At 50.2% G+C, this 16,698-nt stretch overlaps 6 protein-coding genes across 6 annotated transcripts; 1 reads left to right on the forward strand and 5 right to left on the reverse strand.

Annotated features, from left to right (window-relative positions):
• Positions 1–108: 108 nt before the first annotated feature.
• On the reverse strand, positions 109–3,000 carry PFICI_06779 (uncharacterized protein; the record flags this gene model as incomplete). The annotated part of the gene is made up of 10 exons (XM_007835360.1): positions 109–311; positions 389–664; positions 722–812; positions 866–915; positions 969–1,062; positions 1,111–1,232; positions 1,287–1,779; positions 1,838–2,692; positions 2,739–2,890; positions 2,952–3,000. 10 exons carry the CDS (start codon positions 2,998–3,000, stop codon positions 109–111), a joined length of 2,385 nt encoding a protein of 794 aa, XP_007833551.1.
• A 2,460-nt stretch (positions 3,001–5,460) lies between these two features.
• Positions 5,461–6,570, forward strand: PFICI_06780 (uncharacterized protein; the record flags this gene model as incomplete). Its single annotated transcript, XM_007835361.1, has 7 exons — positions 5,461–5,611; positions 5,679–5,785; positions 5,848–5,948; positions 6,024–6,067; positions 6,148–6,359; positions 6,455–6,499; positions 6,559–6,570. 7 exons carry the CDS (start codon positions 5,461–5,463, stop codon positions 6,568–6,570), a joined length of 672 nt encoding a protein of 223 aa, XP_007833552.1.
• Positions 6,571–6,812: 242 nt separating this feature from the next.
• Positions 6,813–8,057, reverse strand: PFICI_06781 (uncharacterized protein; the record flags this gene model as incomplete). The annotated part of the gene is made up of 1 exon (XM_007835362.1): positions 6,813–8,057. One exon carries the CDS (start codon positions 8,055–8,057, stop codon positions 6,813–6,815), a length of 1,245 nt encoding a protein of 414 aa, XP_007833553.1.
• Positions 8,058–9,049: 992 nt separating this feature from the next.
• On the reverse strand, positions 9,050–9,888 carry PFICI_06782 (60S ribosomal protein L18-B; the record flags this gene model as incomplete). The annotated part of the gene is made up of 3 exons (XM_007835363.1): positions 9,050–9,492; positions 9,593–9,697; positions 9,825–9,888. The coding sequence occupies 3 exons, from the start codon at positions 9,886–9,888 to the stop codon at positions 9,050–9,052; spliced, it is 612 nt and encodes a 203-aa protein (XP_007833554.1).
• Positions 9,889–10,943: 1,055 nt separating this feature from the next.
• Positions 10,944–12,153, reverse strand: PFICI_06783 (uncharacterized protein; the record flags this gene model as incomplete). The annotated part of the gene is made up of 4 exons (XM_007835364.1): positions 10,944–11,181; positions 11,241–11,377; positions 11,453–11,731; positions 11,806–12,153. The coding sequence occupies 4 exons, from the start codon at positions 12,151–12,153 to the stop codon at positions 10,944–10,946; spliced, it is 1,002 nt and encodes a 333-aa protein (XP_007833555.1).
• A 3,057-nt stretch (positions 12,154–15,210) lies between these two features.
• PFICI_06784 (uncharacterized protein) lies at positions 15,211–16,451 on the reverse strand (the record flags this gene model as incomplete). Its single annotated transcript, XM_007835365.1, has 6 exons — positions 15,211–15,263; positions 15,319–15,398; positions 15,495–15,721; positions 15,772–15,871; positions 15,939–15,995; positions 16,366–16,451. The coding sequence occupies 6 exons, from the start codon at positions 16,449–16,451 to the stop codon at positions 15,211–15,213; spliced, it is 603 nt and encodes a 200-aa protein (XP_007833556.1).
• Positions 16,452–16,698: the final 247 nt, after the last annotated feature.

The raw sequence follows: 16,698 nt of genomic DNA on the forward strand, positions 1-16,698 counted from the left end.
GCAAGGTACGTGTGTTCGTCATATTGCTACAGACTGGAAATTAACAATAAACTATTCTCCAAGTTTGCTGGATTCGTTGAAGCGCCCATTTCCTCGTGTAAAGCTGCCTCAAGCCTTCAATTTCAGTATCCTCTCGGCGGCGTACTCTGAAGCAGCCACAATCATGGCCGATGGATTGCCCGTAGACATGCCCGGGAAAATGGACGCGTCCACCACAAAGATGTTGTCCGTTCCGTAAACCTTGGTGTTGAGGTCGACCACGGCCGTTCCATTCTTGACCCGGCCGTCGTCGAGTCCCATCTTGGCCGTACCTGTTGATGCTGGTCAGAAACGTGTAATTTATCCTTTATTGATCATTTGAGGAGGGGAAGAAAAGGATATATCTTACCCATCCAGTGATTGGACCTTCTCGCATTGGCAGTGACCACTAGAGAATCGACGTAATCGGCCGTGGTCTGGTTCGCGAGGGGCAACGCCCACGTAAGATTCTTGACCGGGCTGAGCGCAGCCCGCAGGTTATCGAGACTCTTGAGCACGGCCTCCTTGTCGCCGGGCGTGCGCAGGAACGGGTGCTCGGCCACGACGGTGCTGAGCTGCGCAGTAATGGCCATGCGGCCTCGTGATGTGGAACCTCGGCCTAGATACTGGCTCATGATCATGGTGTCTAATATTTTCGTCAATCAAAAAGTGGACAATCCTGGTTTCGGGGCTAGAGACTTACTGTTCGAGTCTGTCTTGTCTGCACCCTCAACGCGAGCTGTATATTGCATCTGGCGGACTCCTCCATCAGAGGATGTGACTTGGTCCCAGAACTATGGCCCCAAGGTTAGCACTTGTTCAGAGCTTGGTACACGTAGAAACTTACCATTGGTCCAATGTTGGGTGCAGATTGGGTAAAGATACCCGTCCGGTTGGCTAAACCTGTGTGAGTATTTTGCATCGTGAGAGAACTGTGTCGAAGGACATACTTAGGTAGCGATCCTTGTCTGACGGGTTGGGAGTGGTCCACGCCTCATAAAAGTCGTAGAATACAACGTCGGGATGGGTCACGTAGACATCAGTCTTTGATAGAGTCAGTATTTTCCCGAACAGACTGCAAGAGATACATACGTTGAGATGATCTATCAGGTTGGATCCAACAGGCAAGTTGATCCACGAGTCCTTTGCAATCATTGTCGGACCGTCGGTTGAGTTGGCCACGATAGCCAGCTGATCAGCAGGGCCGATACCACCTTTAGGCAGATTAGCTTGGATCAGGTAATATCCTCAGAAAAGGCAAAGCATACTTCGAAGCAATAGTTTAGCTGAGCCAAAGGTTCCAGCTGCTAGAATGACTCGCCCTGTCTTGGGCGTCAAGTTGATAGTCCCAGCAAATCCACCATCGCCGTTGCACTCGAGTTCCACGCCAGAAGCGTGAGTACCGTTTCGAATTACCCTCTTGACTGCAGTGTTCATGTAGAGTCCAAAGTTTGGCCGCTTGAGCGCAGTCTGCAGATATGTGGCCAGCGGTCCGCCTCGTTCGCCATGGTCAAACATGTACGTGGTGCGGCCGTACGTGTGGTTCTTCTCCGTGGGCTGCTGGTTCGGCTTGACCTCCTTCCACCCAGCTTGCTTGAATCCGGCGGAGAGGACGTCGAAGCCCTGGCGCTGGTAGAGGACACCATCTGCCGAGGGGTTGTCGGTTCCCGGGATGCGAGCAAACGCGCGGTCCTCTGCGAATTTGACGTCGCTGTGGTGCCATCCTGCTGGAAAATTCTCGTCCCAGTCGAGAGGGTTTGGCTAATATAGTCAGCATCGCTTCAATACTCATAGAGACTCGCAGATAAAAAAGACTTACCTTCCACCAGAGTCCAGCATTGACAGCAGTGCCACCTCCCAGGACGCAGCCAGCCATCTGGTCTGTATCAGTGCAAGCAACTCCAGCCGAGTCAACCCAGATCTGATTGCAAAGTCCGGGAACATCAAATCGTGTCAAATTGGTGCCTTGTAGCCATCCTGGCTTCATGGTCCCATTGTAACGACCTGAAGATGGCGGGCCCTTTTCGATGAGGAGGACCTTGTGGCCAGCGTCGCTCAGTCGATCCGCAATAGGGATGCCTCCGGCGCCGGCACCTACGACAACATAGTCATATGTATCCGACGATGGCGCTACACAAGTAGGCGTGGCAGTTGGGACGGAAGTAGTGGTCGGCGGTGTTGTTGGTTGCGTTGTAGTCGTTGTCGTTGTCGTTGCACTACCGCAGGCACCATTCGTGGTCTTGGTGGCGAGGGCGGCCCACGATGCGTAGGCCGAGTTTGCGGCACCGCTGAGCTGACCCCCATACTGTCCAAATGCATCATGCTGGTTAAAGGTAGAGTCCGGGCAGCTAGGATTCGCGACGGCAGCTTGCGCCTGGGCATACCCGAGGACAAATGATCCGCTGCTGCTGGAAACTGATCCCGTCGCACCGTTTTGATTCCACGAGTAGCAGTTCTCGCATCGGTAAATAATCTCGAAAGAGGTACCGTTGACGGAGGAGGAGATCTGTGTCAGCTTCGCATCGCCAGAATAGACTGTAGGCAAGTTGTAGCCGGTTGCATATCGAAAGGATGTGACGACTTGGTCCTGATATGGCCACGCCACGAGCAACAAGGCTCCCGTCATCTGCCCCGATTCTCCATGGGATAGACCGCACCATCCGGCCGTGCATCTCTATCAATTTGTCAGAAGAATTCCTTGACTGAGGTGAGTTGCGTACCAGAAGGCCAATATACTCGGTAGCATCCTTTGTCAGAGCATCACCTGGAAGCGCAATACCATATGTATAGCCACCCTTTTGTGTCCACGTAGAGAACTTGATCCCCGTCTTGGAATCAGTGTATGCCGTCTGGGCAAGGCATGATTGAATAGCTTCCACCTTGTCAGCAAATTCAGACGTCGACAATATGAACTACAAAAGGGCGCCACTTACACGCAGCAGCTGCGACAAACGCGGACGCAACACGAGCAAGCCCCTTCATCTTGAACACGGGTACGAATGACAGCCACACTTCCAAGAATCACCAAGTCTTTGGTTCCTGAATTTAAATTGGCTGGGATCGGTTCTTTTACATATGTCGGTGCCGGGCATGAGGGACGGAGGCGGATCTACAGCCACCTTGTCGATCCATTGTGAGCATACTGCCGTTGTTGAGCACATGACCTCTGTAACCTGGCCCTAATACTGACCTAGGCTGTTTTCTAGGTATTATCCGGTGATTTGCAAATCGCCTTGACAGTTTTGATCATTTGGAAGAGACGCCACTTGGCGACACCCTGTCAATGTACAGGCTATTGCAATCTACTCGGGTCAAGTCGCCTCAAGCGGAACGACGGTGAAAGGGTCCTGGTCGGTGCCTATATGGGACGGAAGGCTACAAATGGAGCTAGATTGCAGCCAAGATTGTGTATGTCGAACACGGCCCGTCTGATCTGAAATGACAATCGGTTCTCTTGATACTTTGTAACATGATATTCCACCGCTGAAAGGGCTTTTAATGTTCCAGATTGAACATCACTTCTATATACCCATTACGACCAGCTTAAGTGAAGCAAACCATGGATTGTTCGATTGTTGGCCAATCAAGGAGTACACGAGTTCTTTGTGTGGCATTTTGTGACCAATTACTTGCCAAGCTCTTGGCCGAGTTTGGGTTTAGGATATCTTCCATGAAGCTGACATTGAAGTTCGCTCTTCTTGTATAATTGAGTGGGCATTGTGAAGAGAGACTTGTAATTGGAACATTTCCGACCGCTAGTACATTGCATATTCCAATGCAAGGACTTCGGCAATGCTGAATGATGAGCCGCCTGAATACACCCCTCCTCCAACCAGAGCCAGCGTGTAGGTAAGCCTTGGTAAGCCTTCAAGCGCCAGTGTGACCACACAGACGCCTGCTGACGGGGGAGACTTCCGGTGCTGGGATTCTCGCCACCGGGGCACCGCTGAGAATAAAGTAGTACCAAGGCGTTTATTAGATTGACTTGGGTCTGGGTAAAATCCGTAGTGGCTGTTGAGCTTAATTGCGGATAGATTGCCGACCAGGCCAACGGAACTTGGAATCCTTGGACCCCGCAGGGCATATTATAGCCTGTCGGTCTATATCAGATCTCGCCTCAATCGAGAGGCTCCCAACCCGACGGCTTTGGTATTGCTCTTGTGCATGTTGTGGCTTGTATGCGCTTGTTCGCGGATAAATCCCAGTCACTAATACATCACTGAATATTCCCAGGCGTTTTCTTAGAGCATCACAAAGTGTGATCCCAACTGTATCTGTGAGACTCAAGAGCAGCACGGCTTGGCAATGGTTGTAGGCGAGCGTCGAATAGCCGCGATGATCACCGGGACTAGTTCTATCGCCGTGAATGTTTATCACACAGCTGAAATCTTTCAATAATACTTATTGCCAATATCGATTTTGAATCAGGCAATAAAGAAATGTCTTCGAGTAAATCAGAATACAATTTCATTGCTGATCAGCAATATTACAGTATTAATTTACAGAAATGTTTCAGTTGCAGGTACTTTGAATGATAGCCATTATTTGTTCACTTTCTGAACGGTTGTGGCGACTTGTACCAGTCGAACTCGACCTTCAAGCCTTTTGATAGTGCGACTGTAGCCTAGCTGCGACTTGTATATGGACCATCGGAGGACAAAGGTGGTCGGTGGAAATTTACAATGACTTGTTTTCTTTTTTGGGATGAGCAGTTGAATCGTGCTTGACAGCACATGAGATCTTCCAGCCCAGTAGCATGTATGATAGTATACTATCCAATTGCTACCATTATGTGTTCCATGAGCTGTCACGAGTCCCGGGCAGACAAACCGTCATTCCGTGCTTGTCGTGCCGCGAGCTTTCCTTTCTATTCCATTCCAAGTAATCCTTCAAAGCATCGTTTTCCAGATTCGGAATCTCTCCAGCCGGGCTAGAACTAAATTTGAACCACTCCAGGGGTTTTAGCCGGTAGATGACTTGGCAAGGCAACAATACCATCACACGTGGTAGGCCCAAATCATTCCTAGTGACCCTCGGGTAAAGTGTTTTATCAAGCATTATATCAAGCGAGCGGGTTTCTTTCAACTACTATTTGCTGACTCGCAGGGTCGTGCCGCTTATGCTGTCCTCTGCCGTTCATCAATACTGGACACCAGAACACGGCATGTTGGATCAGAGATAGAATGCGCTGTTTCGTAGACAGGGTCGAGGATCGATCAACAATGTCATCACTCCAACCCGGTGTAAAACCCCATCTCTGGATTAAGCCAAGAAGTGAACCATATGAAAGCCATATTTGAGTGCTTCTTCGCTACCTCCTTTGGAATCATCTATCCTGCAGACTGTGCCACAGATCTTTTGCCTGTAGTTCTTGACACGATCCTTCAGATCCATATCATCATTATTCTGCATTCCTTTTTGCATCAATCTAATATCACCGAGATGAAGACCTTTGCCGGGATCGTCGTTGCTGCCTTGGCTGCACAGAGTGCCTCGGCACACTACATCTTCACGACCTTCTCGCCTGGGACAACCAAGGCGACTGCCTACGAGTATGTTCGTCGCAACACGAACAACAACTCGCCCGTCACTGGTATGATCTCCAAGGCCTTTAGAGAAGATTCAATACTTTACAAACAGTATTACTTATTCAAATGTAGACTTGGCCTCGAATGATCTTCGATGCAATGTAGGAGGAGCCACCGGCGCCAATACGACAACCATTGAGGTGGCAGCTGGGTCTCCCTTCACCTTTACTCTTGATCAGGTATATATGCATCGTGGCTACAAGAACATGATCAACTTTCGGAAATACTGAACGTCCCTTAGGCCGTCTACCACCAAGGTCCGATCTCGCTGTACATGTCCAAGGCACCGAGCACAGCTGCCGAGTATGATGGCACCGGTGACTGGTTCAAGACCTTTGACTGGTGAGTTTCAGAAATCATACGCTGGGGGTTACTAGATGACTAGGAGTGTTCTGACTTTTTATCTTTCTTGCTCAGGGGCCCCAAGTTCTCCAACGGCCAGGCAAGCTGGACCATGTCAAGTACGGCCCTACTTCCCTCCCTCGAATGCCACTTTTTATAGAAAATGCATCTCCCTAACACATGTTTTCCTAAAATGCAGGCTCCTACTCTAGCACAGTTCCTACGTGCATCCCAGCGGGAGAATATCTTCTTCGCATCCAGTCCCTCGCCATCCACAACCCGGGCAGCACGCCTCAATTCTACATCTCTTGCGCCCAGGTCAAGGTGACGGGCGGCGGGTCGACGACGCCCTCGACGACGGCCAAGATTCCCGGCTTTGTCAAGGCCACCGACCCTGGCTACACTGCCAACGTAAGGAGTTCCCCTAAAGAAGATGCATCCGGTTTCATAGTATTTCAGGTCGAAAAGTTCTTTTCTTGACTAACTCATTCCACCCTGTGCTACAGATCTACAATAACTTCAACTCGTACACGGTTCCCGGACCGGCAGTTGTGAGTGTTACTTTATTTCCTGGTACATGATGTTCTTCGAGCGCTAATCCAGAGACTAGTTTACCTGCTGAGTATGATGTTGCTCTTCTGACCTCTGGAACGTATCGGAAACAATACATCGTAACTACTACACTCCTTTGATACAGGAACAACCAGGGTGGACCGTTCTTCAGTGATTTGGAGGGCACTGCGTCCCTAGGTAGATCATCCATTCCGATGGAAGAATTAGAGATATATGCCGCGACCATTGCACCGCATCATGTGAGGTTTACACGTTTGAAACATCAAGATAATGCTTCTACCCTATCTTCTGTCATGAGCTGTTACCAAAGAACTTTGTGATTTTCTGCGTCCCGGCCTGTTTCGTCGCCTTCCTCTGCGGCGACTTTGTACCATTGCTCGTAGCACTAATCTTTGGCCTGCCCGGATTCTTCTGCGGCGACGGCGACTTGACCGGACCGCTGGATCTCAACGCCTTCCTTGGCGGCGCGCCCTCCAGCCCATCGTCGGCCTCTCGTTTTACACTGCTCAACTTGGACAGACTCTCGCCTACGTTGTGAGCAATCTTTTCCTTGGAGTCTTCCTTGGCATCTTCTTCCACAAATCCAGTTTCCTTCTTCACCTCGATTTCCGGTTGCTCGGGTTTGAGTATCTCCTTCTGCCCAGGGCTTTGCTTGGTGGCGGCGCTGGCACCCTTGGCGAAGAAATTGGCAATGTTGGACTTGTTTTCTTTACTGTCCAGGGGCACGATGAATGTTGGCGAGTTGTTGCCGACCTTGCCAACGTCCTTGCTGACGGGGTACACCTCGAGCTCCCCGTCGAACGGCTTGAGCAGTGCCTGCAGCTCCTTGGTCCACTCGTGGCGCGCCGGGTCAAGCCATGTCCGCAGCGCCTCGGAGCCATTGTTGAGGATGACGGGCATGCGGTCGTGCAGGAAGCGGAGCTGCGCATTCGAGTCCGTTGTGATAATGGTATACGTGTAGTGCTTTTGCTGCTTCTCTCTATTGGTATCTTGGTCGCCGTCACCTTCGCCTTCGTACTGCACGCAGTCCCAGAGGCCGGCAAAGCACATGAGATGCCCATCTTTGCGCTTGACGTAATGAGGGATCTTGTCCTTGCTGCCGTCTTTTTTCAGCCACTCGTAGAAGCCCTGCGCAATCACGATGCAGCGCTTCCTGGCCTTCATCGTATTCCACATGCCGCCACCTTGTGCCAATGAATCGTCCCGACAGTTGATTGTCTTCATCATGCTGCCGTAATCCGGGTTGCGCTTTGTCCAGAAAGGGATCAGACCCCATTTCATCGATTGCAGCTTGTAGTGAGTCTCCTCTGAGGCGCCGTGACTCTGCTCAACCGGCAGAACCTTTGTGTTGTTTCCCTCCGTGGCTTCAGTGTCGTTGGCCTCTGAACCATGGTGGTTGCCTTGTTGGCGGCGGGGGCCGGCGCCATAGTCGGGTACGTTGGCGCGATAGACAACGCCATGATATCCCGGTGCAAAGTTATAGGACTGGCGCGGCGCTCCGTCACCCTCGTCACCGGGTGCTTCATCTACAGGCATATTTTGATCCTGTAGCATTTGCCGGATCTGCGCCGGACGCTGTGCGATTCATCAAATTATTAGCTCTCTTGACCCAATGGGACATAAATGACGTTGCGACCATACCAGTGCCAGAGCGTATCGACCACACATGCTTTTCACGCTCGATAAAATTGATTCCTTTAATATTGAATCAGAAGCGAGGCGTGATAGACGTTTCAATGGTCGCGATGCATTTTGGATACGCTTCAAGGTTTCATGACGAAATAACCAACGCGGAACAACGCCAAAGCACGTGACACCTATTAAAGTACTACAATAAGCCTGAGATGCACTCTGCGCCGTATATACTATTAGCACCGTCTCCACCGTGATATTTGACAGAGGGAGAAACCACATACTATGTCAAGTCCTACCATGAATCAAATTTTCGTGTTCACTTGACTCCATAATTCATATTGTGGCTTGCTCTGGGATTAGCAAAATCTGTCTACCATGTCGGATTGTACAAAAGCGTCTCAATCTAACATAGTTGACTACGCCTGTGCCTTCGTAGTATTGTGACTATACGATCAGTACGGCGGCTGTAACTATTCTATATACAATGGTCGATCACTTTTGGCGCTCTGTCCACTTCATGTCTGCTGAAGAGTTTCATTGGTCCATCTTCAAAGAGATGTGACACGACACTGCAGAAGTCTGCTTGAAGGCCCGGCAAAAGGTCTGGGTTGATTGGTATACTGTTAGGTAAAAAGTTTGGTCATTTTAAAATCACATTTAGATAGTCAGAGGTTAACACAACACAACTTGTCAGGCATCAGAACGGTAGTAGATTGGTTTGTCAATGCTTTCATCATTCCCTAATAATTCATTTTGTGAAACCGATCCACGCCAAACCATGCACAAGTGACGCCTGATGAAATCCCTTCCAGCTGCTAAAAAGTGCTCGCATGGTATATTGGAAGAGACGTAGCACATGACCGTTCCTAACCCATTCAACCAACAAGGCCCGCTTAGACCTTGAAACCACGGGATCGTCTGCGACCACGGGCACGCTCGAACTTGCGGCCCTTGGACTGGACGTAGGGCTTCTTGTTCTTGTGGGGGCCCATGCCGAAGTGCTTGACGGCCTCACGGGAGTTCTTGGGGCCACGGAGCAGCAGGGTGTTGCTACCAGTGGGAGCACGCAGAGCGAGCTGGTCGAGGGTGAGGGTCTCACCACCGGCGGCCAGGATGCGGGCACGGGCAGTGGCGGTGAAGCGCAGAGCAGCGATGCTCAGCTTGGGGACCTGGAGCAGGCGGTTGTCATCGGTGATGGTACCGACAACGACGACGGTCTTGCCCTCCTGACCCTTGCTCTGACCAACGATGCGGGAGACAGAGACGGGGGGTCGGTTGATGCGGGACATAAAAAGGCGGCGCAGGACGACCTTGTTGAAGCTGGAGTCGGTACGACCTAAGATGAGAGACACAAGAGATTAGCGCTGGTCGGTCAAGATTGATAGCTGGAGAGAATCCAGCTCGGGGCCGCATGAGCAAAAGCGGGTGCAACTTACGGGCCAGGAAGCGGTAAAGCTTGACGAGGAGCTTCAAGTAGACGTTGTCGCTCTTGGGTGCCTTGCGGTGGGTGCCGCGCACGTGGTGTCTGTCCAGATCGATACCTTTAAAGCTAACTGTTAGCTTCTTATTCAAGTATGCTCATGATGGGACATCGTCATCCAGCGATGGAGAGGCTCAAGAGGTCCGTCGGGAAAAGCGCGACAGCAGAGGCCAGATCGGTTATCAGACCGCTCTCGCTTGCAAATGCATTGTTTTCGTCCTCGACGTTACTCGTAGATGAGACCTCATCCATCGAAGGAGAGATTTGTCCAGATCGCAGACAATGTGAGTTTCGCAAAAGAGCCCGCGAGAACTTTTGAGACTGTGCAATCAATCGATGCGACCGTTTCTCATTCTCGCTGCGGCAATTGCCTCTCAAACATTGCCCACTTGCACACGAAAAATCCAAGTAATAGACGTACCCATCTTGACGGTGACTCTGTCGAAGTTGCTGAGTCGATGGGTTGAATTGTTGGCTGCCGGGTTAGTATAAGTCGAGAAGGAAAAAAGTTCTCGTGAAGGCCCGCCAGCAAAGTGGGAAAGTTCGATTGGCAGAGGTGGGACGAGTCTGTGGGTGGGCGGTGAAAATTGGCAGTTAGGGTAAAACTTCGCCAGATTGAAAGTCTTTGACTTGCCTAGACTCGATCGGGGTCAGGACCACATGAAATACAGCCCCACCTAAACATGGAGAGCTAGCAGGGGCCCGGCTTAGCTAAACATCAATCAAAGTCCTTGGTCGTCGTGGTAGCAGTTTTTCTCAGCTGGCCAAAAAGATCTCGCAGCTGCCAATGCTTCACTCCATTTCCCGTATAGAGAAGATTCAATAGACCCATGAGTCCATCGACTTTCGCAATGTCAAGTGTTAGTCGAACAATAGAATTCTCATGTCTCCGAGGTATTGAATACAGTTCTTTAGTATTTCCCTTCATCACACATGCAAAAAGAAAGATTACAAAAAATAAAGTGCATATATACAAAGTAAAGTCTACAGCTATCGAGACTCCAGTCTTGTATATTCCCAGTGACAACCGCTTGTAGTCGGGTTGTCTTCCAAATACAGCGCCATTGACCAAGTACTTTATAGAAAACTCCTGTGTTTTCTAACAAATCTGTTTGTCTAGCGTCCTGAAAGCCTACCAACCAGTTTTGCTGGGAAGATCTGGCCTCTGTTTATTGAGCTCCCGGAAATGCCTTGCCGTCTTTCTCGATGCAATGCAGCCATTTCGCTGCTCTATGATATTTTGGTACAGTTCCAATTGGGAATCTTGTTTTCCATATCCAACCAAGGGGCTGGAAATTCCTTTACGCCTATAATCTGACAGGCTCTGGATCATTGAGAGCAATCAAAAAGTCTCTCGTCATCTCGAAACTGAGCCAGTTGGCTGCCATGCTGGGGGCAACCTTGAGTAGATTGGGAACGAGACCCTTATACAAGCCTCGGATACCTTCTTGACCAACAATAACTCTCACGGCGTCGAATATTGATTTGTACTGGTAGCCCATACCAGACATGGTGTTGATCTGGAACCTTCTCCGCAGCACATCGCTGAAAACAGCATCAGCACTCTCGTTCTTCATCAGGGAATGAGAATTGACATGACTTACAAGGGATATGTGCAGGTCTGTGCCACAGCTCCAGACAGGCCACCGGCCAACAGCTTCCGCCATGCGCTTGGGTCACGGTCCCCCTCGGGCGTCAACAGCTTTCGCACGTACTCGTAGACCATGAAGTTCAGGCCGACCTGAGACAAGTCAGTAACAAAAGCAAAAACCCAAAGCAAAATGTTGGTGCTGTGTTCGGATTTCGAAAAACGTACATAGGGTGCGACGCCCGCTACCGTAGGAATGATGCCCCGGTAAAGAGCATTGATGCCGCCTTCTTCCCTATACATGGTGGCCAACGTCGGCCACATGCCGGGCAGCTCTCCTTTGGGCCTGTCGCCCAAAGCAGCGAATGATGCTGATTGAATCGATAGTCGCGTGCGGACTATGTCCAAAGGATAGGTGAAAAAGACCGAGGTGATACCTGCTATGCCACCACACACAAGTCTTTCCACCGGGCTGAGAGAAGATCCCGGCGAAGTCTCAAAGAAATGCTGTTCGTTGCTCATGGTCAGCATCTACGAATCTCATTTTTGGGGGGTGTGCCCGTTGCAAAGCGCAATCTCACCTTCTTGTAGAGATTGTAACTACCAAATTGCACCGCTGAATATGGGACTATGCGAATGCAGTTTGTGCCGTTTCCACGCATGAAACCTCTCCAACCTTCTTCGCGCCACATCTTTGCGAGCGCTTTGCCTACGGGCAACTTGTATTCATTGTGACCGGCGCTTTGCACTTGATATAGAATCTTCAATCGTTCGAGGGGCGAGACGACAGTTCTCGATACGGCACCAGCTACGCCGCCGCCGCAAAAGGCAGCAATGACGGGCTGTGAAAAGAAGTCTCGGAAAGGAGTTGCTTTGTCGGCATTTGGGGCTGCCTTGATTGCATCCTCAGAAGTCTGCAAAGAGAACATGGCTGGTCAGTCATTGTTCCTGAATTTCATCTTGGCGACGATGTTTCTGTAGGAGAGCGATGTAACCTCCCGATGGGGCTTCTTCCAACGTACAGTTGTCATCTTGACAGATGGGATTGGCGCAGTCAGAGAGTAGAGTTTGCGACGCGTTGACGGCAGCTAGAGGCAGCGTCGCACAAGTGCTGAGGTGTCAGAACGTGTATCCTCGGCCGCGCCAAGTGCATACAAACAATGTGTAGGCACACGTGGTTGCTCAAAGTTGGCGGTTGATGTGGGAGGATTTGCAATTGTCGTGTCGTCGAATCCTAGCAGTAAGAAGAGTTCGTCGCAGGTTCGGACGTCATAGCTTTAAGCTCTGGTCGAGTTCACCATGTGTCAAGCTGGGGGGTGGGTAAGGTAGCAGCAGCGCACGCAACGAGCGAGCTCTTTGGCCGTCGGAGGATTCTTAGCTGGCGGGATCGCAATGGGGTCGGCAGCCCATCTACAAAGAATAAATCAGAAGAGAATTGAGGTTGGGAACAGTCTGCGTCGAGAACGAATGTGAGCAGAGTGCTAACAGAACATGACTGACAAGAGAATCAGAAAGCGCGCAGGGACAGACAGGAAGTTTGAGGAGCAGTCAGATCAGATCAATCAGTCAGACTCAGCTTTTTAGTCCCTGGGCGGCGTCACAGCGGATCTAGAGGTACCCTAGGCGCCTTTTCTCTGCCTACAGGGTACTAAATAGGTGAGCAGCCGACCAAAAAGCTCATACCAACTTAATTCAGCTCTTTTTTTTTTTTTTCCCGGCTCCCCCCAGCTTTTGGGTTTTACTTAAGCTGTCAGGAGACAAACGTGGGGTCAATTAACAGCCGCATGACGGGAATCTGATCTGTCGGAAGACGAACATGAGATCTGTATCTGTCTACACAAAGGTAGTTTTACCGTCCACGCGAACCCTTCTTCACGTTATTTAGGTGCACCATGCAAGCCTGAGACGCTTGTGCTTATGCCCCGTTCTTGAAATCCTCCTTAACTCTAGGGGGTTTCTTTTCTTTTTTTCTTGTTCACTCCCTTTTCTTTATGATATAATTCGAGAAAACTGCCAATTAAAGACAAAAGGGGGACGGATCCATAGCACGGGCAACAACATGAAATTGCGTGAGCAGCACATGTATATTGTCAGTACTGTAGCTGTGATAAAATCCCAACTCGAGTCCCAACTTCTAATCCTGCTCAACAATCAAGATGTGATCCAGTGTTTCGGGAAACAGCAGTAAACTACGGCAGATCGTGTGTGCAGGATGGTCTGATTGGTTGATTCATCGCATCGCTTATGCATGCCCGAACGAGAGAGCAAGCCTTTGCGTTTCAATGCATCCGGACAGTTCCCTTGTTTCCCACGTTTTCTGGTTACATGAGTCACGAAATCAATGCCCGTCATATAACAAACTAGATAAGTCTGAGTGTATAAAATCTCTTGATAGAAAAGGCAGCATTTACATCCGCCTTTACAAGTCTCAACGGTTGTAAGGATGTAGTGTTTGGCCATGCTTACTAGTAGGTAGTTTCCCCCGCCAGTGCCTGGTCATATGCGCTGATCATTCAGTCAGCCAAGCAAGATCGCCGTATACCTAACAACGGTATTTGGTTGGCTGCTTTGCACCGCTATATGGAGCTTCACCTAAACCCGGCGGCGCCAACGATCATCATAGCCGAAAATCGCCGTGATAGTGTTGACACCGGAGACCGGCCGGGTTAGACCGGGAAAGACGAGTGTCCAGATGCTGCATCTGTGCTGACTGCACCATCGACTTCGACTGGCTCGCTCATCCGCTCGTAACCATCAGTGAGTGCATCGACTCTGATGGTAGCCCACCACTTCATGCAGTTCTGTACGTCTTGTTCATTGTTATGCAGTGGAAAGGCGCTACCGGATGGATGCAAGCTCTATGTTTTACGTACTCCACTCAGCACCGCTCTATCTATACTCCATTAAAGTGGAATCAACACCCATGCCAGGCATGTTCGGAGTAACTATTTATTCTTAGCATATGTGAAAACAACACGAGTATGAGCAATGAGTTAGATTTTGACCGAGTCTTTGCTATAGGCAGAATATTCTCAAAGATTTTTTATGAAACTGCGGATTGGGCGTCGTGCACTGCTCCAGATTTCAATAAAAGGCTCGCTATAATGTATCTTGGAAGCAGCACGACAGCAATAGTGGTTCGCACTCTAACGGCTGCTTTGCCGTAGCTTCCTACTTGGGATATCTGGACCTGAATTGAAGCAGGCGTGGTGAAATTCGGTAAGCATTTTGAAGTTGGACTAGGCTCCTGAGCAATATCATCAGGAGCACTGTCACTCGAAATGCAAATGCAGCATGAAACATAGTTCAATGAGGGGAATCGATGTACTGGCGAAGGCCTGGCACCTGATGGGGTCGAGATCTAACATGAAATACCATTGTAAACATGACTGAGTCTAGCTGTGCCAACTCGACTTACTCATCGCACCATGATCTTATTAGGTGAATACTTTGGCCGCGTAGGTACTTGTTTTTTTCGAGGCGATATGGAAACAGACATATAATGCGCGTGCTGCAAGTGCTATGAGCTAATCAATTGATTGCCATGTCATTTTTCTGTAATTGAGTATTCATTTGTCTTTCAGTCAGGTAATTCCAGATTTCAATTGATGGACAAGACTGATTGATGACCGTGACGCATATTGTGACGCAGCAATATTATCCGGGACTGGATCGATGTGAACGATGGGACCAACGAAACCTAATGGTTTAACGATTTATTACCTATAGAAGAGACTAGAGTCGAGCCCCCAAGGCCGAAGGACAAGCTGGGTTCATTCGGCAACAGCAGCGCCCGACCTATTTGCGCTGAATAACTGAATCTATCGTACGTTGTGTCGCGAAAGCAAATCGGAGGTCACCCGGACTAGAAAATGAGCAGACCCGGAAAGAGAAATCAACTACCGGCCGATACAGAACATTACACACGAACTTTTAAGGGCATCTCAGTGAGAATACCGTGCGGTCTATCATCAAGGAAAAAGTGATTACTCGGCCGCATCCAGATCGTCGTGCTCACGGGGTGGGGGAGAGTCGACGGCTTGTATAGCGTTAGTAAGATTGCTGACTTGAATAGTAAAAAGGGTTTAACTCACGCTTTCGGTCATCACCGTTAGTTCCATTTTCACGTCGATCGCGGTCATCACGCTCGTCCTTGCTGTCTCGGTCTCTGTCACTGTCGATGTCGTTTTAGTAGATGCTGCTTGCTTGTGCCTCTTCATTGATTTCCTCCTTGACTTCTGCCTTGATTTGGGATCTGGGGGAGCTGTACCGAGGGTCAGGGCTTCGAGAACGGTCTCGGGTGTCACGGCGCGAATCTCTGTCGTAGTCCCGGTCGCGGTCGCGGCGGTCATCCTTCCTAGGCGAGTAATCTCTTGTGCTGCGTCTGGGGGAAGGAGAGCGGCCACGGCGCGGCGATCGAGGAGCACGGCGAGAGTCACGATCACGGTCACGACCCGAGTCGAAGCGCCAAGAAGCAGAGGGAGGAGTGCGAGCCCACTATATTGTGTTAGCTACTGGTCCACCAGAACGGAACAGAAGGTGCTCACCTCGATCTTCAAGATCTCATCACGTCCAAGACGCTTGTTGTGCATCTCATAATATGCATCATCAGCATCGCGACGATCCTCATACTCAACGAAAGCAAACCTAAAATGTCGTGGTCAGCAGTGTGTCCATCTCGAAGATAGATGAATCCATGGTCTGGTGAACTTACAATCTGCTCGAAGCGCTGCGAGGAGCCGGAATGTCACATCGCACAAGGCGACCATAACTAAAGGTGATCAGAGTCAGCAATCATACCACAGTTTCACTTTCCGTTTCCGCATCGGTGCGTAATGATTCGAGTTCCCGCCACGGGGTTGGGCGGGCCGATTCGCGAAGCACGTAAACGAAGGATCCGACCGCTCGATCGAAAGGGAGATGCTGGTATCTAAGTTTACAAGGCGAGCGATGGAAGGGACGGGGGATAAAGGACGGCTCGATGACCCGGCGTGCGTATGCGTGGGCGAGAAAACGGGTAGGATCGCGGGAGACGGTAGGGAACCGTGAGATAGGCAGAAGCACCGCAGCCGGAAGGACGGTCGATCGAGGTTCCGAATACGACGACGACGACGACGACGATGAGTTTTCAGTTGACATACCGTTCGAATTCGTACGCGAGGTCGCGAGCGCGGGTTCCGTGGCTGAAACCAGTCACGTAGAGCGTAGTGCTACCGCGAGAAGACATGGTTGATGTGCGAGATGTCGTATATTCGTGGTGATTGATGAAGGGGGAGGAAAAATTGGGGAAAAAACAGAGAAACTCAAGATAAATATGAGAATGCGCCAGGTAGATGCGCGCAAGACCCAGTCCTGATAATAGCGATCTGTAGATGGAGATTAGTCCGCAGTGCTTAGAAGTGAGGTTGCGAAAAAGGCCTGAAAGGTTGGTTGGTTCGTCGGTGGTGCCACGCGATGGGCTGTGACAATTAGGT

The sequence above is a fragment of the Pestalotiopsis fici genome (genome assembly GCF_000516985.1).
Source record: "Pestalotiopsis fici W106-1 unplaced genomic scaffold PFICI_Scf_4, whole genome shotgun sequence".
Taxonomy (NCBI): Eukaryota; Fungi; Ascomycota; class Sordariomycetes; order Amphisphaeriales; family Sporocadaceae; genus Pestalotiopsis; species Pestalotiopsis fici.